The 23584-nt window shown below is 44.9% G+C and overlaps 1 protein-coding gene across 1 annotated transcript in view; it reads right to left on the reverse strand.

The window, feature by feature from the left end:
* Positions 1-21748, reverse strand: part of LOC143788729 (protein SSUH2 homolog) — a 254020-nt gene extending 232272 nt beyond the window's left edge. The window contains exons 1-4 of the mRNA XM_077278585.1: positions 21615-21748; positions 21430-21496; positions 20996-21049; positions 15132-15174 (exon numbers count right to left, since the gene is read on the reverse strand). Coding sequence (XP_077134700.1) covers positions 15132-15174; positions 20996-21049; positions 21430-21475 — 143 coding nt within the window. The 5' untranslated portion in view covers positions 21476-21496; positions 21615-21748. The remainder of the gene's footprint in view (positions 1-15131; positions 15175-20995; positions 21050-21429; positions 21497-21614) is intronic.
* Positions 21749-23584: the final 1836 nt, after the last annotated feature.

Consider the following 23584-nt stretch of genomic DNA (forward strand, 5'->3'; position numbering starts at 1 on the left):
TGGCAGCCCCAACTTAACACAGACATTGCTTTCCAATCCAAGACTGGATTATGAGCCTGCAGCCATGGCAGACCCAACACGACAATGTCATGCAGATTATATAGCACAAGGAAGCGAATCACCTCCTGATGTGCAGGAGTCATACACATGGTCACTTGAGTCCAGTACTGAGGTTTATTCTTGGCCAATGGTGTAGCATCAATTCCCCTCAATGGAATAGGGAACTGCAAAGGCTCCAAGACAAAACCACAGCGCTTAGCGAATGACAAATCCATAAGATTCAGTGCAGCACCTGAATCTACAAAAGCCATAACCGAGTAGGAAGACAGAGAGCAAATCAAAGTAACAGACAAAATGAATTTAGGCTGTACAGTCCCAATGGTGACAGATTTAGCGAACTTTTTTGTACGCTTAGAACAATCTGAGATGACATGAGCAGAATCACCACAGTAGAAGCACAACCCATTCTGACGTCTATGATTTTGCCGTTCAATTCTGGTCAGAGTCCTGTCACATTGCATAGATTCAGGTTTCTGTTCAGATAACACCGCCAGATCGTGCACAGGTTTGCGCTCCCGCAAACGCCGATCAATCTGAATGGCCAAAGCCATTGACTCATTCAGACTCGCAGGCGTGGGGAACCCCACCATAACATTCTTAAGGGCTTCAGAAAGACCTTTTCTGAAAATTGCTGCCAGGGCACACTCATTCCATTGAGTGAGCACCGACCACTTTCTAAATTTCTGACAATAAACCTCTGCTTCATCCTGACCCTTAGAGAGGACCAACAAAGCTTTTTCTGCCTGGTCAACAAGATTAGGTTTCTCATACAGCAATCCAAACGCCAGAAAAAACGCATCCACATTCAGCAATGCAGAATCTCCTGGCGCCAGGGAGAATGCCCAATCTTGAGGGTCACCACGTAACAAGGAAATAATAATTTTAACCTACTGAGCAGAGTTACCAGAGGAACGAGGTCTCAAAGAAAGGAATAACTTGCAATTATTCTTAAAATTCAAAAAACTAGATCTATCTCCAGAAAACAACTCAGGAATAGGTATTTTAGGCTCTGACATAGGACTGTGAATGACATAATCCTGAATGCTTTGTACCCTTGTAGTAAGATGGTCCATACTAGAAGTCAAACTCTGAATATCCATGTCTGCAGCTGAACTCAGAGCCACCCAGAGATTAAGGGGAGGAGAGAAGCTAGACAAACTGCAGCAAAGAAAAAAAAATGCACTCAGGACTTCTCTTATCCCGCTTCTGCGATGCATTTAACACTTTATGGCCTGTTGTACTGTTATGATCCTTAGTGGCTTAGGATCACAAATCTGACCAGCTAAGTAAGAGAACATAGGACGAGCTCTGGGGATGTGGTAACTGGACTGACCGCAAACCTGATCCTAACCGCACACACTATAGGCAGCCGTGGAATGTACCTAAATTCCTAGACGTCTCTTCACAACCTGAGAAACTGGCTACCCCTAGAGAGAAATAAAAGCCTCACTTGCCTCAGAGAAATAACCCCAAAGTTTAGAACAGCCCCCCACAAATAATAATGGTGAGTTAAGGAGAAAGCACAAACATAGAAATGAAAACAGGTTCAGCAAAGGAGGCCCGCTAATCACTAAACAGAAAGAGGATAGCAAAGAATCTGTGCGGTCAGTAAAAAACCCTATCCAAAAATATCCATGCAGAGAATGCAAGAACCCCCACACCAACTAACGATGTGAGGGGAGAAACTCTGCACCCCAGAGCTACCAGCAAGCGAGAGTATCACATATTAGCAAGCTGGACTGAACTCATCATATACTGAAAAACATATTATACAAGATGAGCAAAAATGAACTAGCAAAACTTAGCTTCACAGAAGAGACAGGTAACGAATGAAGTCAGGAGAAATCCAAACCAGTACTGAATACAACGACAGCAGGCAAAAAGTGAAGGTCCAGGTGAGTTAAATAGGAAACCTGAATAGCAGGTAACGAGACAGGTGGTCCCAGCCACAGACCTGCAGAATAACAAAAGAGCCACCAGAGGGAGCCCAAAGACAGAACTCACACAGTACCCCTCACGACCACAGGAGGGAGTCCGAAAACAGAGTTCACAACAGCTGCCCCCACCGGGGAAGAAGGGGTAGGTTGGAGAAGGACGGCAGAGATCGTAGCTCCCAGGCAGCAGTCCTTACACAACCCGTCCCAACTGACTACTTCCCTGGACCGTCAATCTATGACTGGATTGTATTTCTTCAACCAAGGGAGGCCTATAAGATGATGGGAGTTGGCATACCCTGAGCTACTCCTGCAAGATTGGTCTCCCTAGAGAAACTTTATCACGAACAGTCAGCTGATGCATCAGGTGACCATTTAAAGGATGATGGGAGTGGTCACCACCCACATCAGCTGACCCAGCAACTCTGCAGTTACACCAGATTAAGAGCGGAAGGGAAAACGGACATTAACCCCCACTGGACCTGAAAGGAAAAAACCTACTTTTAAAGTAGAGTGGAACCAGAGCTGCCACGAATCAAAAACTGAATCGTGACGTGTGAGGGCATTATGCTGTATGGGGGGCACTGTGGAGGCATTATATTATGTGGGAGGCATCATAATGTGTAAGGGATACAAAGTGTAGGCATCATACATGTATGGTGGCAGTATGATGAGCATCATACTGTGGGAATCATAATATTTGTGTGGGGGCAACATGGGGGAATCATGATATGGGGACGTCAAATGTGTTCGGGGCTGTTGGTGTCATCATACTGTGTGGAGGGGTATGTATCATAGGGACATCATATTGCATGGGGGCCATACTGGGATATCAAAACAGTATGGGAACACTAAAAGGCTTCACTAGGGACACAAGTTCTGTGTGGCTGCATTGGGTGGTCTTGGGGTGGTCGCTTAGCAGTAAAATAAATTGCTGTGGCGCACTGAGCACTCGCAAGGTGTCCCTCCTTTCCTGGGAGGTATGTATAAGGCATCAATGTGTGTAGAGGACCTCAATGATAGGTCTCTAGTGATACTACAAAAAGGACTGACATTTAGTGGGGATTTAGCCCACTAAAAATGTGTCAAGTATCCATGGAATAGGTGATAAATGTCTGATTGCTGGGGTCCAACTGATGCAGAGATGAGGATGTGAGCGTCCTGTGTGAATGGAGCTCTATTCCCTGTCAATGGAAATGCCAGAGGTAATGCTCATAATTAAGGGGGTGAATCCTGCGGCAATTCATTTACCTGCAAATAATAACAATGTAAAACAAGGAATTTGCAGCAGTTTCTACAGTGGGTACTGAAAGTATTCAGACCCTTTACATTTTTCACTCCTTGTTTCATTGCAGCCATTGGTAAACTCAATAAAGTTCATTTTTTTCTCATTAATGTACACTCTGCCCCCATCTTGACTGAAAAAATCCCATGAATGTAGAATTTTTTGCAAATTTATAAAAAAAGAAAAACTGACGTATCACATTGTCATAAGTCTTCAGACCTTTTGCTCAGTAATGAGTAGAAGCCCCTTTTGAGCTAGTACGGCCACGAGTCTTCTTGGGAATGATACAACAAGTTTTTCACCCCTGGATTTGGGGATCCTCGGCCATTCTTCCTTGCAGATCCTCTCCAGTTCCGTCAGGTTGGATGGTGAACGTTGGTGGACGCCATTTTCTGGTCTCTCCAGAGATGCTCAGTCGGGTTTAGGTCAGGGCTCTGGCTGGGCCGGTCAAGAATGGTCACAGAGTTGTTCTGAAGCCGCTCCTTTGTTATTTTAGCTGTGTGCTTAGGGTCATTGTCTTGTTGGAAGGTGAACCTTTGGCCAAGTCTGAGGTCCAGAGCACTCTGGAAGAGGTTTTCATCCAGGATATCTCTGTACTTGGCCGCATTCATGTTTCCTTCAATGACAACCAGTCGTCTTGTCCCTGCAGCTGAAAAACACCCCCATAGCATGATGCTGCCACCACCATGTTTAACTGTTGGGATTGTATTGGGCAGGTGATGAGCAGTGCTGTTATGGACCTGGTGGTTAGGAACACCCGGAATGACCTGATGGTTAAAACGGAAAACCTGGGACAAGCTCTGAGGAGGTGGTAACTCTACTGACCGCAATCCCTAATCCTATCACACACACTAGAAATAGCCGTGGAGCGTGCCTAACTCTCCCTAGACGCCTCTTCACAGCCTAAGAGCTAACTACCCCTAAAGATAGAAATAGGAGCCTACCTTGCCTCAGAGAAATTCCCCAAAGGAAAGGTAGCCCCCCACAAATAATGACTGTGAGTTAAGAGGGGAATGACAAACACAGGAATGAAACAGATTTTAGCAAAGGAGGCCGAATCTTCTCTAGATAGACAGAGGATAGGAAAGGAACTATGCGGTCAGTATTAAAAGCTACAAAAACCACGCAGAGTGTGCAAAAGGACCTCCACACCGACTCACGGTGTGGAGGTGCAGCTCTGCACCCCCAGAGCTTCCAGCTAGCAAGGAAATATCATAATAGCAAGCTGGACTAGAAACATAGCATGAACTGAGAAATATATTCAAAAACCAATGAACAACAAATGAACTAGCAGGGACTTAGCTTCTGCTGGAGTAGACAGGTCATCTGAGAAATCCAAGAGAGATCTGAACCAGTACTAAGACATTGAAAGCTGGCATGAACTAACGATCTGAGCAGAGTTAAATAGGGAAGCCAGCAGAAGCAATAAGCGAGGGCAGCTGAGAAAGCCAACCTCAAAGATCAGCAGTTCCACTGAAAGCCACCAGAGGGTGTCCAAGGACAGAACTCACCAAAGTACCATTCACGACCACAGGAGGGAGCCCGAGAACGGAATTCACAACAGTACCCCCCCTTGAGGAGGGGTCACCGAACCCTCACCAGAGCCCCCAGGCCGATCAGGACGAGCCAAATGAAAGGCACGAACCAAGTCGGCAGCATGGACATCGGAGGCAACAACCCAGGAATTATCCTCCTGACCATAGCCCTTCCATTTAACCAGGTACTGAAGCTTCCGTCTCGAAATATGAGAATCCAAAATCTTCTCCACCACATACTCCAACTCCCCCTCAACCAACACCGGAGCAGGAGGATCAACGGAAGAAACCATAGGTGCCACATATCTCTGCAACAACGACCTATGGAGCACATTATGGATGGCAAAAGAAGCTGGGCCAAACGAAACGACACAGGATTGATAATTTCAGAAATCTTATAAGGACCAATGAAACGAGGCTTGAACTTAGGAGAAGAAACCTTCATAGGAACAAGATAACCAAACCAAATCCCCAACACGAAGTCGGGGACCAACACAGCGACGGCGGTTAGCGAAACGTTGAGCCTTCTCCTGGGACAATGTCAAATTGTCCACTACGTGAGTCCAAATTTGCTGCAACCTGTCCACCACAGAATCTACACCAGGACAGTCCGAAGGCTCAACCTGCCCTGAAGAAAAACGAGGATGAAAACCAGAATTAAAAAAAAAAGGCGAAACCAAAGTAGCCGAACTAGCCCGATTATTAAGGGCGAACTCGGCCAATGGCAAGAAGGTCACCCAATCATCCTGATCAGCAGAAACAAAGCATCTCAGATAGGTTTCCAAGGTCTGATTGATTCATTCGGTTTGGCCATTTGTCTGAGGATGGAACGCTGAAGAAAAAGACAAATCAATGCCCATCTTAGCACAAAAGGACCGCCAAAACCTAGAAACAAACTGGGAACCTCTGTCCGACACAATGTTCTCCGGAATGCCATGCAAACGAACCACATGCTGAAAAATAATGGAACCAAATCAGAGGAGGAAGGTAATTTAGGCAAGGGTACCAAATGGACCATCTTAGAAAACCGATCACAAACCACCCAGATGACAGACATCCTTTGAGAGACAGGAAGATCAGAAATAAAATCCATGGAAATATGCGTCCAGGGCCTCTTCGGGACAGGTAAAGGCAAAAGCAACCCACTGGCACGAGAACAGCAAGGTTTGGCCCGAGCACAAGTCCCACAGGACTGCACAAAAGAACGCACATCCCGTGACAAGGAAGGCCACCAAAAGGACCTAGCAACCAAATTTCTGGTACCAAAAATCCCAGGATGACCAGCCAATACTGAACAATGAACCTCAGAAATAACTCTACTAGTCCACTTATCAGGGACAAACAGTTTCTCCACTGGACAGCGGTCAGGTCTATCAGCCTGAAACTCCTGCATCACCCGCCGCAAATCAGGGGAGATGGCAGACAGAATCACCCCCTCTTTGAGAATACCAGCCGGCTCAGGAACTCCCGGAGAATCAGGCAAAAAACTCCTAGAAAGGGCATCAGCCTTCACATTCTTAGATCCCGGAAGGTATGAGACCACAAAATCGAAACGGGAGAAAAACAGCGACCATCGAGCCTGTCTAGGATTCAACGGTTTGGCAGACTCGAGGTAAGTCAGATTCTTGTGATCAGTCAGGACCACCACGCGATGTTTGGCGCCCTCAAGCCAATGTCGCACTCCTCGAATGCCCACTTCATAGCCAACAACTCCCGATTGCCGACATCATAATTACGCTCAGCAGGCAAAAACCTTCTAGAAAAGAAAGCACATGGCTTCATCAAAGAGCCATCAGAACTTCTCTGAGACAAAACAGCCCCTGCCCCAATCTCAGAAGCATCAACCTCGACCTGAAAAGGGAGCGAAACATCTGGCTGACGCAACACAGGGGCCGAAGTAAAACGACGTTTAAGCTCCTGAATGGCCTCAACGGCCACAGGGGACCAATTCACCACATCAGCGCCTTTCTTCGTCAAATCAGTCAAAGGCTTAACCACACTAGAAAAATTAGCGATGAAGCGACGGTAAAAATTAGCAAAGCCCAGGAACTTCTGAAGACTCTTCACAGATGTAGGTTGAGTCCAATCATAAATGGCCTGAACTTTAACAGGGTCCATCTCGATAGTAGAAGGGAAAAAAATGAAGCCTAAAAAGGAAACCTTCTGAACTCCAAAGAGACATTTAGACCCCTTCACAAACAAGGCATTAGCACGAAGAACCTGGAATACCATCCTGACTTGCCTCACGAGACTCCCAATCATCTGAAAAGACCAAAATATCATCCAAATATACAATCATGAATTTATCCAGATACTTCCGGAAGATGTTGTGCATAAAGGACTGAAGCACAGATGGAGCATTAGAAAGCCCGAATGGCATCACCAGGTTCTCAAAATGGCCCTCGGGCGTATTAAATGCTGTTTTCCATTCATCGCCCTGTTTAATACGCACAAGATTATACGCCCCTCGAAGGTCAATCTTGGTAAACCAACTAGCCCCCTTAATCCGAGCAAACAAATCAGACAGCAGAGGCAAAGGGTACTGAAATTTGACCGTGATTTTGTTGAGAAGGCGGTAATCTATACAAGGTCTCAGAGAGCCATCCTTCTTGGCCACAAAAAAGAACCCTGCTCCCAAGGGTGATGAAGACGGGCGAATATGCCCCTTCTCCAAAGACTCCTTTATATAACTCCGCATAGCGGCATGTTCTGGCACAGACAAATTGAAAAGTCGGCCCTTAGGGAACTTACTACCAGGAATCAAATTAATAGCACAATCACAATCCCTATGAGGAGGTAGGGCACTGGACTTGGGCTCATCAAATACATCCTGGTAATCCGACAAAAACTCAGGGACTTCAGAAGGAGTGGAAGAAGAAATTGACATCAAAGGAACATCACTATGTATCCCTTGACAACCCCAACTAGTCACAGACATTGATTTCCAATCCAGTACTGGATTATGAACCTGTAACCATGGCAAACCCAACACGACAACATCATGCAAATTATGCAACACCAAAAAACGAATATTTTCCTGATGTGCGGGAGCCATGTACATGGTCAGCTGAGTCCAGTACTGAGGTTTATTCTTGGCCAATGGCGTAGCGTCAATTCCCCTTAAGGGAATAGGACTCTGCAAAGGCTCCAAGGAAAAACCACAGCGCCTGGCAAACTCCAAGTCCATTAAGTTCAGGGCAGCGCCCGAATCCACAAATGCCATAACAGAGTAGGACGACAATGAGCAAATCAGAGTAACAGACAAGAGAAATTTAGGCTGTACAGTACTAATGGTGACAGACCTAGCGAACCTCTTAGTGCGCTTAGGACAATCAGAGATAGCATGTGTGGAGTCACCACAGTAAAAACACAGCCCATTCTGACGTCTGTGTTCTTGCCGTTCAGCTCTGGTCAAAGTCCTATCGCATTGCATAGGCTCAGGCCTGTGCTCAGAGGACACCGCCAAATGGTGCACAACTTTGCGCTCACGCAAACGCCGATCAATCTGAATGGCCAAGGACATTGATTCATTCAGACCAGCAGGCGTGGGGAACCCCACCATAACATCTTTAAGGGCTTCAGAAAGACCCTTCCTGAAAATTGCTGCCAGGGCACACTCATTCCATTGTGTAAGCACAGACCACTTTCTAAACTTCTGGCAATATACTTCTGCTTCATCCTGACCCTGACATAGAGCCAGCAAGATTTTCTCTGCCTGATCCACAGAATTTGGTTAGTCATAAAGCAATCCAAGTGCTAGAAAAAATGCATCTACATTAAGCAATGCAGGATTTCCTGGCTCAAGGGAGAATGCCCAGTCTTGAGGGTCGCCACGCAACAAAGAAATAATAATACATAGTAACATAGTAACATAGTTAGTAAGGCCGAAAAAAGACATTTGTCCATCCAGTTCAGCCTATATTCCATCATAATAAATCCCCAGATCTACGTCATTCTACAGAACCTAATAATTGTATGATACAATATTATTCTGCTCCAGGAAGACATCCAGGCCTCTCTTGAACCCCTCGACTGAGTTCGCCATCACCACCTCCTCAGGCAAGCAATTCCAGATTCTCACTGCCCTAACAGTAAAGAATCCTCTTCTATGTTGGTGGAAAAAGCTTCTCTCCTCCAGACGCAAAGAATGCCCCCTTGTGCCCGTCACCTTCCTTGGTATAAACAGATCCTCAGCGAGATATTTGTATTGTCCCCTTATATACTTATACATGGTTATTAGATCGCCCCTCAGTCGTCTTTTTTCTAGACTAAATAATCCTAATTTCGCTAATCTATCTGGGTATTGTAGTTCTCCCATCCCCTTTATTAATTTTGTTGCCCTCCTTTGTACTCTCTCTAGTTCCATTATATCCTTCCTGAGCACCGGTGCCCAAAACTGGACACAGTACTCCATGTGCGGTCTAACTAGGGATTTGTACAGAGGCAGTATAATGCTCTCATCATGTGTATCCAGACCTCTTTTAATGCACCCCACGATCCTGTTTGCCTTGGCAGCTGCTGCCTGGCACTGGCTGCTCCAGGTAAGTTTATCATTAACTAGGATCCCCAAGTCCTTCTCCCTGTCAGATTTACCCAGTGGTTTCCCGTTCAGTGTGTAATGGTGATATTGATTCCTTCTTCCCATGTGTATAACCTTACATTTATCATTGTTAAACCTCATCTGCCACCTTTCAGCCCAAGTTTCCAACTTATCCAGATCCATCTGTAGCAGAATACTATCTTCTCTTGTATTAACTGCTTTACATAATTTGTATCATCTGCAAATATCAATATTTTACTGTGTAAACCTTCTACCAGATCGTTAATATGTTGAAGAGAACAGGTCCCAATACCGACCCCTGCGGTACCCCACTGGTCACAGCGACCCAGTTAGAGACTATACCATTTATAACCACCCTCTGCTTTCTATCACTAAGCCAGTTACTAACCCATTTACACACATTTTCCCCCAGACCAAGCATTCTCATTTTGTGTACCAACCTCTTGTGCGGTACGGTATCAAACGCTTTGGAAAAATCGAGATATACCACGTCCAATGACTCACCGTGGTCCAGCCTATAGCTTACCTCTTCATAAAAACTGATTAGATTGGTTTGACTGGAGCGATTTCTCATAAACCCATGCTGATATGGAGTTAAACAGTTATTCTCATTGAGATAATCCAGAATAACATCCCTCAGAAACCCTTCAAATATTTTACCAACAGTAGAGGTTAGACTTACTGGCCTATAATTTCCAGGTTCACTTTTAGAGCCCTTTTTGAATATTGGCACCACATTTGCTATGCGCCAGTCCTGCGGAACAGACCCCGTCGCTATAGAGTCCCTAAAAATAAGAAATAATGGCTTATCTATTACATTACTTAGTTCTCTTAGTACTCGTGGGTGTATGCCATCCGGACCCGGAGATTTATCTATTTTAATCTTATTTAGCCGGTTTCGCACCTCTTCTTGGGTTAGATTGGTGACCCTAGGGTTTTCATTGTTTCTTGGGATTTCACCTAGCATTTCATTTTCCACCGTGAATACCGTGGAGAAGGTGGTGTTTAATATGTTAGCCTTTTCCTCGTCATCTACAACCATTCTTTCCTCACTATTTTTTAAGGGGCCTACATTTTCATTTTTTATTCTTTTACTATTGATATAGTTGAAGAACAGTTTGGGATTAGTTTTACTCTCCTTAGCAATGTGCTTCTCTGTTTCCTTTTTGGCAGCTTTAGTTAGTTTTTTAGATAAAGTATTTTTCTCCCTATAGTTTTTTAGAGCTTCAATGGTGCCATCCTGCTTTAGTAGTGCAAATGCTTTCTTTTTACTGTTAATTGCCTGTCTTACTTCTTTGTTTAGCCACATTGGGTTTTTCCTATTTCTAGTCCTTTTATTCCCACAAGGTATAAACCGCTTACAGTGCCTATTTAGGATATTCTGAAACATTTCCCATTTATTATCTGTATTCTTATTTCTGAGGATATTGTCCCAGTCTACCATATTAAGGGCATCTCTAAGCTGGTCAAACTTTGCCTTCCTAAAGTTCAGTGTTTTTGTGACTCCCTGACAAGTCCCCCTAGTGAAAGACAGGTGAAACTGTACAATATTATGGTCGCTATTTCCTAGATGCCCGACCACCTGCAGATTTGTTATTCTGTCAGGTCTATTAGATAATATTAGGTCTAAAAGTGCTGCTCCTCTGGTTGGATTCTGCACCAATTGTGAAAGATAATTTTTCTTGGTTATTAGCAGAAACCTGTTGCCTTTATGGGTTTCACAGGTTTCTGTTTCCCAGTTAATATCCGGGTAGTTAAAGTCCCCCATAACCAGGACCTCATTATGGGTTGCAGCTTCATCTATCTGCTTTAGAAGTAGACTTTCCATGATTTCTGTTATATTTGGGGGTTTGTAACAGACCCCAATGAGAATTTTGTTACCATTTTTCCCTCCATGAATTTCGACCCATATGGACTCGACATCCTCATTCCCTTCGTTAATATCCTCCCTTAAAGTGGACTTTAGACAAGACTTTACATAGAGACAAACCCCTCCCCCTCTCCGATTTTTACGATCCTTTCTAAACAGACTGTAACCTTGTAAGTTAACTGCCCAGTCATAGCTTTCATCTAACCATGTCTCGGTTATTCCCACTATGTCAAAGTTACCTGTAGATATTTCTGCTTCTAGTTCTTCCATCTTGTCTGTCAGGCTTCTGGCGTTTGCGAGCATGCAGTTTAGAGGATTTTGTTTTGTTCCAATCTCCTCGCTGTGGATTGTTTTAGAAATGTTCTTACCTCCCTTCTGAGTATGTTTTCCTGGGTCTTCTTTGTTCGAGTCTAATGTTTTTCTTCCCGTCCCCTCTTCTTCTAGTTTAACGCCCTCCTGATGAGTGTAGCGAGTCTTCTGGCAAATGTGTGTTTCCCAGGTTTGTTGAGGTGTAGTCCGTCTCTGGCGAGGAGTCCATCGTACAAGTAATTCACACTGTGGTCCAGGAATCCGAATCCTTGTTGTCTGCACCATCGTCTTAGCCAGTTGTTCGCATCAAGGATCCTGTTCCATCTCCTGGTGCCATGCCCGTCTACTGGAAGGATAGAAGAAAAAACTACCTGTGCATCCAGCTCCTTTACTTTCTTCCCCAACTCTTCAAAGTCCTTGCAGATTGTTGGTAGGTCCTTCCTTGCCGTGTCATTGGTGCCAACATGTATCAGAAGAAATGGGTGGACGTCCTTGGAGCTGAAGAGCTTTGGTATCCTATCGGTCACATCCTTGATCATCGCACCTGGAAGGCAGCATACTTCTCTTGCGGTTATGTCCGGTCTGCAGATGGCTGCTTCTGTGCCTCTCAGTAGTGAGTCTCCCGCCACCACCACTCTTCGTTGCTTCTTGGCTGTACTTTTTGCTGTCACTTGTTGCTGTGTACCCTTTTCTTTTTTGCTTGCTGGTAGTGCTTCATCCTTAGGTGTGCCATCTTCATCCTCTACAAAGATTTGATATCGGTTCTTCAGTTGTGTGGTTGGTGATTTCTCCATGGTCTTCTTGCTTCTTTTGGTCACATGCTTCCACTCATCTGCTTTTGGAGGTTCTCTGACACTTTTTTCAACTTCTGTGACCAGTAGAGATGCTTCTGTTCTGTCTAGGAAGTCTTCATTCTCTTTGATGAGTTTCAAAGTTGCTATTCTTTCTTCCAGACCCCACACCTTTTCTTCTAAAAGGGCCACTAGTCTACACTTCTGACAGGTGAAATTGGATTCTTCTTCTGGTCGATCTGTGAACATGTAGCACATGCTGCAGCTCACCATGTAGGTTGTCACATCTGCCATGTTGCTCCTAGATCCTGCTGACTTGCTGTGTGTTTTCCTTCTTGTGTAATCTACTCAGCCAAGATTTCTTGCAATAATGTCCCACAGGCAAAAATTCGCGTGCCGTAAGGTTTGGTGATGCTTTCCAAGCAGCTGGTCCCGGCTGTACCCAACGATCTTCTTGCTGAGGGAGACTCTTCGCTTTTCCCAGAAGGCACCTGGAATATGCAAATTCTCCTCCTCAAGCTTCAATCCCTCTTTACTTGCTGAATGGGGTCACCAGAGGAGCGGGGTTTCAGAGCAAGAAACAGTCTGCAATTATTTTTGAAATTCAGAAATTTAGATCTATCCCCAGAAAACAAATCAGGAATTGGAATTCTAGGCTCTAACATCGGATTCTGAACTACATAATCTTGAATACTTTGTACCCGTGCAGTGAGTTGATCCACACAAGAGGACAAACCTTGAATATCCATATCTACACCTGAGTCCTTAACCACCCAGAGGTTAAGGGGAAAAGAAAGACAAAACAAGCTGCAAAGAAAAAAAAATTGACTCAGAACTTCTCTTATCCCTCTTTTGAGATGCATTAACACTTTTGAGCCAGCTGTACTATTATGGACCTGGTGGTTAGGAACACCCAGAATGACCTGATGGTTAAAACGGAAAACCTGGGACAAGCTCTGAGGAGGTGGTAACTCTACTGACCGCAATCCCTAATCCTATCACACACACTAGAAATAGCCGTGGAGCGTGCCTAACTCTCCCTAGACGCCTCTTCACAGCCTAAGAGCTAACTACCCCTAAAGATAGAAATAGGAGCCTACCTTGCCTCAGAGAAATTCCCCAAAGGAAAGATAGCCCCCCACAAATAATGACTGTGAGTTAAGAGGGAAATGACAAACACAGGAATGAAACAGATTTTAGCAAAGGAGGCCGAATCTTCTCTAGATAGACAGAGGATAGGAAAGGAACTATGCGGTCAGTATTAAAAACTACAAAAACCACGCAGAGTGTGCAAAAGGACCTCCACACCGACTCACGGTGTGGAGGTGCAGCTCTGCACCCCCAGAGCTTCCAACTAGCAAGGAAATATCATAATAGCAAGCTGGACTAGAAACATAGCATGTGCTGAGAAATATACTCAAAAACAAATGGACAACAAATGAACTAGCAGGGACTTAGCTTCTGCTGGAGTAGACAGGTCATCAGAGAAATCCAAGAGAGATCTGAACCAGTACTAAGACATTGACAGCTGGCATGAACTAACGACCTGGGCAGAGTTAAATAGGGAAGCCAGCAGAAGCAATAAGCGAGGGCAGCTGAGAAAGCCAACCTCAAAGATCAGCAGTTCCACTCAAAGCCACCAGAGGGTGTCCAAGGACCGAACTCACCAAAGTACCATTCACGACCACAGGAGGGAGCCCGAGAACGGAATTCACAACACAGTGCCTGGTTTTCTCCACACATACCGCTTAGAATTATCACCAAAAAGGTCTATCTTCGTCTACTCAGACCAGAGAATCTTATTTCTCATAGTCTGGGAGTCCTTCATGTGTTTTTTTAGCAAACTCTATGCGGGCTTTCATATGTCTTGCACTGAGCAGAGGCTTCTGTCGGGCCACTCTGACATAAAGGCCTGACTGGTGGAGGGCTGAAGTGATAGTTGACTTTGTGGAACTTTCTCCCATCTCTCTACTGCATCTCTGGAGCTCAGCCACAGTGATCTTGGGGTTCTTCTTTACCTCTCACCAAGGCTCTTCCCCCACGACTGCTCAGTTTGGCTGGACAGCCAGATCTAGGAAGACTTCTGGTGGTCCCAAACTTCTTCCAAATAAGGATTATGGAGACCACTGTGCTCTTAGGAACCTTGAGTACTGCAGAAATTCTGTTGTAACCTTGGCCAGATCTGTGCCTTGCCACAATTCTGTCTCTGAGCTCCTTGGCCAGTTCCTTTGACCTCATGATTCTCATTTGGTGTGACATGCACTGTGAGCTGTGAGGTCTTATATAGACAGGTGTGCGCCTTTCCAAATCAAGTCCTATCAGTGTAATTACACACAGCTGGACTCCAATGAAGGAGTAGAACCACCTCAAGGAGGATCACAAGGAAAAGGACAGCATGGGACTTACATATGAGTGTCTGAGCAAAGGGTCTGAATACTTCTGACCATGCGATATTTCAGTTTTTCTTTTTTTAATAAATTTTCAAAAATGTATGCATTTCTGTTTTTTTCCAGTCAAGATGGGGTGCAGAGCGTACATTAATGGGATAAAAAATAAACTTTTTTTTTTAATTTACCAAATGGCTTCAATGAAACAAAGAGTGAAAAACATAAAGGGGTCTGAATACTTTCGGTATCCACTGTATATTTACTGCCAAATTGATAAGATCAGGAAAGCAGGTGAAGTTTGTTACATTTTATTCTAGTCAAATTATCAGTGTGAAAATTAATAATTAATTAGTGACATTGGTTACGTCCAAAACCAGGAAATTATACATACAAACTTACTGTGCAGTAATGTCTTCTTCTGTGGGAGACTCAAAGGTTTCATCTGTTAACAAGAAAAAAGAAGTAGACCAAATCAATAAACAGATAAATAATAAATAGATTGATAGTAGGAGATAGATAGATAGATAGATAGATAGATAGATAGATAGATAGATAGATAGATAGTGTGACAGAGTCACTGGTGAAGTGATGGAGGGGGATATGTGTCATTGCGCATGATGGCGTCAGTGATGTAAAACTAGAATAGTTTCCTCCAGCACACTGTGTCTTGGGACAGTTTATATAAAGTTATATGATGGGCTGGTTTTAGTGAACCTACATAGAGTGGGTGGGAGGGGGTCCACCATATCTCCCCTTGCAATGTCCTTACAGGACCTGTGTGATGTCAGGATCATGTGATCAGTGACATGATGGGGGAGATCACAAAGTCTTGGTGTAAATGGCTGACCGCCAAAGTCTTCAGTGTTATAATTTTATTTCTATAGCGCCAACATATTCCGCAGCAATTTACATTATAGAGGGAACTTGTACAGACAATAGACATTACAGCATAACAAAAATCACATAGATCAACAGATACCAAGAGGAATGAGGGCCCTGCTGCTCGCAAGCTTACAAACTATAAAGAAAAAGGGGAGACACGAGAGGTGGATGGCAACAATTGCTTTCGTTGTTCGGACCAGCAATAGTGTAAGGATCGGGTGTTCATGTAAAGCTGCATGAACCAGTTATCAGCCTAATTATGTAACAGTACAGACACAGAGGGCTACTAACTGCATGAAGCATGTGAGAACTTGAGAGATAGTTAGGTTAATGCATTGAGGCAGTAGGCCAGTCTGAAGAAATGCGTTTTTAGGGCACGCTTAAAACTTTGGGTATTGGGGATTAATCAAATTAACCTGGGTAGTGCATTCCAAAGAATTGGCGTAGCACATGGAAAGTCTTGGAGACAGGAGTGGGAGGTTCTGATTATTGAGGATGCTAACCTGAGGTCATTAGCGGAGCGGAGGGCACAGGTAGGGTGGTAGACTGAGACCAGGGAGGAGACGTAGGGTGATGCTGAGCCATGGAGCGCTTTGTGGGTGAGGGTAATAAGTTTGTACTGGATTCTGGAGTGGATGGGTAACCAGTGTAATGACTGGCACAAGGTAGAGGAATCAGTGTAACGGTTGGTGAGGAATATGATCCTGGCTGCAGCATTCAGGACAGATTGAAGAGGGGAGAGTTTGGTAAGAGGGAGGCCGATTAGTAGAGAGTTACAATAGTCCAGACGAGAATGAATAAGAGAAACATTAAGAGTTTTTTCAGAGTTGAAAGTAAGAAAAGGTCGAATTCTCAAAATGTTTTTGAGATGCAGATAAAAAGAGCGAGCCAGTGATCGGATGTGGGGGGTGAATGAAAGCTCGGAATCAAGTATGACCCCAAGGCAGCGGGCATGTTGCTTGGGAGTAATGGCGGAACCACACACGGAGATGGCAATGTCAGGCAAAGGTAGTTTAGTAGAGGGAGAGAACACGAGGAGTTCAGTTTTTGACAGGTTCAGTTTCAGATAGAGGGAGGACATGATGTTAGAGACAGCGGTAAGACAATCACTGGTGTTTTCTAAAAAGGCAGGCATGATATCAGGAGCAGAAGTGTATAATTGGGTGTTGTGGAAAAATGGGGTCAGTGGGTGCTCTCGTCCGCTGGCCCGGCTGTCTTTAGCAAGACTGCATGGACCACAGCTCATACCACTGAACGCCCGCTCTATCTCCCGGTGGGCAATACACTACACAGACAACATAGGGTTAAGGTAAAACAGTGCGGCAATACTTTATTGAACCACAACACACAATAGCAAACAGAACAATCTCAGCAATTACCCCAACATAGTGCACATGACAGGGTCTTACTCTTCCGTTGTCTCGCCGGGATATTGGTAGATGTTATATCAGAGCTCCCAGGGTCGCTATTCCACCTGTGATATACACACAGAGAAGAGATATCGACAAGCGTAGGAAGATGACAGAGAACAGTCCATAGAGTCCGTACAAGGTCAAAAGCCAGTTGACATGACGTCAGAGCTCCCAGGGGCGCTATTCCACCTGTGATATACACACAGAGAAGAGGTAACGACAAGCGTAGGGAAATGACCAAGAACTGTCCATAGAGTCCATACAAGGTCCAAAGCTAGTTGACACGAGAGTCACCACCTGGCTTATCTGACCATCTCCTTGGAACCAGGCGACCAGCGAGTCCTAATCCTGGCTTTCTCCAAATGTATCCATGGTGCAGAGATGGTCACTGGATCAGATCTGTGTCCTTCCAACCAGAGCTGAAAACCCCTAGGTTGTTTCCTACCCTGTCATGTGCACTATGTTGGGGTAATTGCTGAGATTGTTATGTTTGCTATTATGTGTTGTGGTTCAATAAAGTATTGCCACACTGTTTTACCTTAACCCTGTGTTGTCTGTATAGTGTATTGCCCACTGGGAGATAGAGCGGGCATTCAGTGCTATGAGCGCTGGTCCATGCAGTCTTGTTAAAGACAGCCGGGCCAGCCGATGAGAGCACTCACTGACCCTGTTTCTCCACAATTGGTGGCAGCAGTGGGATACTACTCAGCCCGGCGGAACCGGGGGAGCTGCAGGGGACTGGTGTTGGTAGACACCGTCCAGGGCTCCACAACCAGGGAGATATACAGACAGACTCAGCAGATCAGTGATGGGGCATGCACAGCAGGTTTAGAAAACTACTATGTCCAACCCCACCAACTCGGCCTTGGGAAGAGGACCAGAGTGGATGTATGACCTCAACAAGAAATGGAAACTACAGGAGATGTTACACCTTTAATAAACTGAATGGGATTTTTTCCAGGAACTACGGAATGTGGAGGAAGCCATGCGTGGACCCAATGGATACCAGTTGTTACTCTTCAATTGCGTATGTGTGGCGCCCCCACTGCCGCAGGGCCGAGGGGTACCCGGTACCGGGCCTCTGAGTCTCAGTCCTGGGGTTGTCACGGTGGCTAGACCCGGTCCGTGACCCTGCTGAGGGGCGCCCAGTGAAAGGTGTGGGTGGTGATGATGTTATGGTGCGGTGCAGGTCGCAGTAAATAACGAGGACACCAGGTTGCAGTCTCTTTACCTCTTTACTGAAGGCTTCAGGGTCCTCAGTCCGAAATACGGTTAACCGGGCTGCGTTATTATTTATTTATTAGACTGTTCTATATATCATGATGTACAATAACACATTGTATTGTGGTACCGTGTTAGCCAGAAAAATCGATGTGAATACTTTTCTGCCAAATGATGACAAAGGTATTCTCGGAGTGATACCTTTATTGGCTAACCAGAAAATAATATGTTTGCAGCTTTCAGAGCACAGCAGCTCCTTCTTCAGGCAAGATTACAAATAGATGAATAAGAAAAAAGCACAATATTTAAAGAATACTACAGAAGGACATTTGTTCAAGGGATGGGAGGTGTGATGCCTCATAAAGATAAACCAAGGTAATCAACTTGGGCATTTTCTTAAGGTACCTTCACACTAAACGATATCGCTAGCGATCCGTGACGTTGCAGCGTCCTGGCTAGCGATATCGTTTAGTTTGACAGGCAGCAGCGATCAGGATCCTGCTGTGATATCGCTGGTCGTTGAATAAAGTTCAGAACTTTATTTGGTCGTCAGACCGGCGTTTATCGTCGTGTTTGACACCAAATGCAACGATACCAGCGATGTTTTACACTGGTAACCAGGGTAAACATCGGGTTACTAAGCGCAGGGCCGCGCTTAGTAACCCGATATTTACCCTGGTTACCAGTGTAAAATGTAAAAAAAACAAACACTACATACTTACCTGCGCGTCCCCCGGCGTCCGCTTCCCACACTGACTGAGCGCCGTAAAGTGAAAGTGAAAGTACAGCACAGCGGTGACGTCACCACTCTGCTGTTAGGGCCGGCGCTCACACAGTGTAGGAAGCGGACGTCGGGGGACGCACAGGTGAGCATGTACTGTTTGGTTTTTTTACATTTTACGCTGGTAACCAGGGTAAACATCGGGTTACTAAGCGCGGCCCTGCGCTTAGCAACCCGATGTTTACCCTGGTTACCCGGGGACCTCGGCATCGTTGGTCGCTGGAGAGCGGTCTGTGTGACAGCTCTCCAGCGACCAAACAGCGACGCTGCAGCGATCGGCATCGTTGTCGCTATCGCTGCAGCGTCGCTTAATGTGAAGGTACCTTTACAAATGGAGAGGCGGTGGGAATAATGTTCTTAGTTATCTGGAGTCCATCTGGTGGAGGTGTGAATTGTATCCATGTAGTGATTCATAAATCCAGGTGTTAAATTGAGTCCTAGTGTTATAGAATTGAACAAATATAGTTTGTGTACCAGACACAAATCAGGACTATAAGGTCATGGACTCTTTTTCATGTCCATCCTCCAACGTGGTGTACATGATACAATGTACGAGGTGCCCTGGAGGTCTCTATGACTGCTTTCACACGAGCGTCGTACGACACACGTCACAATGCGTCGTTTTGGAGAAAAAACGCATCCTGCAAAATTGCTTGCAGGATGCGTTTTTTCTCCATACACTTGCATTAGCGACACATTGCGACGGATTGCCACACGTTGCATCCGTCGTGCGACGGATGCGTCGTGTTGCGTCGGACCATCGGCACAAAAAAAGTTACATGTACCGTTTTTTGGTGTGTCGTGTCCGCCATTTCCGACCACACATGCGCGGCCGGATCTCCACCCCCGCCTCCCTGGACATCACAATGGGGCAGTGGATGCGTTGTAAAACTGCATCCGCTGCCCACGTTGTGGTTTTTTTTCACTGTATGTGTCAGTACGTCGGCACGTCGCATTGCGACATGCGTCGTACGACTTTAGTGTGAAAGTAGCCTATATTGGGGAAACCATGAAAAACGACAAACTAGGATGAATCTACACAGACACACAATCAGGAATGAGATGGACACACCTGTGGGAAAACATTTCTCTGGACCTGGACACAGTATGACAGATTTAAAAGTCTTAATACTAAAAGGTCATTTTAAGGATGACAGGGAAAGGAAAATTTGGGAATTCAAACTGATAAAGATGATCAATTCTATAACACTAGGACTCAATTTAACACCTGGATTTATGAATCACTACATGGATACAATTCACACCTCCATCAGAGGGACTCCAGATAACTAAGAACATTATTCCCACTGCCTCTCCATTTGTAAGAAATGCCTAATTTCATTTCCTTGGCTTATCTTTATGAGGCATCACACCTCCCACCCCTGAACAAATGTCCTGCTGTAGTATTCTTTAAATATTGTGCTTTTTTCTTATTCATCTGTTTGTAATCTTGCCTGAAGAAGGAGCCGCTGTGCTCTGAAAGCTGCAAACATATTATTTTCTGGTTAGCCTATAAAGGTATCACTCCGAGAATACTTTTGTCATCATTGGGCAGAAAAGTATTCACCTCCACTGTTCCATATACATATGCAAGGCACTTTATGCACAAAGCACTTTTTAAGGGTCCATAAGATCATGTAATTCTCTGCACTTTTTAATGTAATTGTGAATAATTAATGATTGTTGAATAATGTCTGTATATACGCACCTGTGTGTCAAACTCACTGCTTGAGAAAGGCTCAGTGTGAGCCGAAACATCGCGATGCCATGTGGGTCTAAATAAAATCCACTTTTTTTCACCTCTAAATCTATGGAGTGATGCCGTCCTTTTTACCTTTGTCTAGCTAGCTAGATAGATAGATGGATAGATAGATTATAGATAATAGATGATACATAGATAGATGATAGATGAATAGCTAGATGGATAATAGATAGATGGACAGATAATAGATAATTAAATTATTCACTATTTGGCGAATCTGATGACTCTTCCACATATCCAGGGTTATATTGGCTGCCATCTAAGAGAAATATTCCACAGAAGAATGGTTTAAATTGAAGAAATAATCTTTGCATAAGTGATTATCAATCATATGGACTAAAAAAAAACTATATATATATATATATACATATATATATATATATATATATATATATATATATATAAATTAATGGTGCTATATAAATAAATAATAATAATATATATACTGTATATATATATTATTATTATTTATTTATATAGCACCATTAATTCCATGGTGCTGTACATGAGAAAGTGTTACATACAGAATTATGGATATCGTTTACAGTAAACAAACTTACAATGACAGACTGGTACAGAGGGGAGAAAATGTTCGCTGCAGATCATAAACTTCCAGAAACTATAGAAAAGGATTATTACCATTATTTTCAGAAGATACATCTTCATCACTGGCTATCTGGTCCATGGGGAAGGTTGTCAAATGACCCTGCAAGTTGTCAGAAATTTTACATGCAGATATGTCATTGGAAGTAAATGGAGATGGATAAGTGGCTGCAGAAAGCGCCGCACACTGTGATACAATGTATCCATGTACCATCACTCACCTGCTGCTCTCTGCGGAGAGGATGAATGACTGAGGGATTAATAGCAGCAGCTTCAGGTTATTGCTCTCAAATCAAAGACTCAAAGTTTCAGAGCAATAAATGTAATCATATCTCCATAGCGGATCATACACAAGGCTCCCACTGCGCAAGGAGGAAATGATTGTTTCAGTCCAATCCGGACATTTATGGAGAGACGATTTTCAGGGGAATCACCAGGTGTCATAAAGTTGGTGAGATCCTAATGGATCTGCAGAAAATACTGAACATTCTTCAAACCTCGAGGAAGGTTCATCATTTTCTGTGGAGCTGAAACATTGTATTTACACAAAGGGCGATAAACAGTCCACTGTTTTACTGGAGGTGCTTGTAGTGCTGTTTTTTTTTCTATTTGGGCCATATCTCATTTGATCATTGTGTGGAGATCTGCACCATCTATTTTTGCCACTAGCGCTACTTCAAAAGCTCCACTCAGATGGCCATACTGAAAGTCAGGCTAATTGAGACCGCAAATTGCAGATGTGACTGGTTCCATGTGCAGCTCATTGTGCTTGTTCACATTGCGGCGCTTCCTGATCTGTAAAGGGTCCAAACTAGTGCATGCTGAAATATCGTTCCAAGAGGAAAATTGGCCAAGAGCAATGGCACTAGGGTTATAACGGGCCCAGCCATCACTAAGGGGAGCGCACTACATACAGATTTATACAGCCACTACTAGGGGGAGCTCACGACATACAGATTTATACCACCACCTCTAAGGCTACTTTCACACTAGCGTTTTTGGCTACACGTCGCAATGCGTCATTTAGGAGAAAAAACTAATCCTGGAAAGTTGTCTGCAGGATGCGTTTTTTCCCCATAGACTAACATTACCGACGCATTGCGACGCAGTGCCACACGTCGCAACCGTCGTGCGACGGTTGCGTCGTGTTTTGGCGCACCGCTGCCACAAAAAAAGTTACATGTAACTTTTTTTTGTGTGTCGGGACTGCCATTTTCGACCGCGCATGCGCGGCCGAAACTCCGCCCCCTCCTCCCCGGACCTTACAATGAAGCAGCGGAAGCGTCTTAAGACTGCTTCCGCTGCCAACGTCGAGCATTTTCTTCACAGTATGCGTCGGTACGTCGGGCCGACGCAGCGCGACGACCCCGTACCGACGCTAGTGTGAAAGCAGCCTTAAGGGAGCTTACTACATACAGATTTTCACAGCCGCCACTAGAGGGAGCTCACTACATACAGATTTATACAGTCACCACTAGGGGGAGCTCACAACATATAGATTTATACAGCCACCACTAGGGGAGCTCATTACTTACATATTTATACAGCCACCATTAGGAGGAGCTCACTACATACAGATACCACTATGAGCCTGTAGTCTGTGGAGGAAGGTTCTGTTTTGTTTGCTCCAGGAGAGTCACCAGTTTTTTTCACCCATGAATTCCCACCCCCTCTGACCCAGGATGGACTATGGGGCTGAGTCCCCATCTCCCACCCCTCGGTCTAAGCCGGCGAGGGGTGGGAGCTCATTGCTACCGGCAAAGAGGGTCACCAGATCCAGCAAAGCCCAAAACATGGAGGAGCCCAGGAAGACCCAGGAGGGCTGCAAAGGGTGAGCGGAGTACTCGCAGAGGTGCAGCGGCAGCGGTGCAGAAGGATTGAGGCCCTAGGGCCGCACGGGAGCCGGTTACCAGCTATGGCTCCCGCGTCCATGCGTACCTCAGCGAGGATGAGGAGGCTGGGAAGACCCTGAGAAGACTCCGGGAGGAGATGAAGGAGGTGAGGCAAACTGCAGACAGAGCCTCCCGCACAGAGAAGTCTGCCCTTGAGGGCATGGAAGCCCGGAGAGCGGCAATATTAAACAACAGCAGGCCCTTCCGGGAAAAGCTAGAAAATGAAAACCAATTCCACAACATGGGTGCTGCAAAGGAACCAGAGGGGTCTCGGCGTCAGACCCAGGTGGAGGAGGTGG

The sequence above is a fragment of the Ranitomeya variabilis genome, chromosome 8, assembly GCF_051348905.1.
Source record: "Ranitomeya variabilis isolate aRanVar5 chromosome 8, aRanVar5.hap1, whole genome shotgun sequence".
NCBI classification, from domain to species: Eukaryota; Metazoa; Chordata; class Amphibia; order Anura; family Dendrobatidae; genus Ranitomeya; species Ranitomeya variabilis.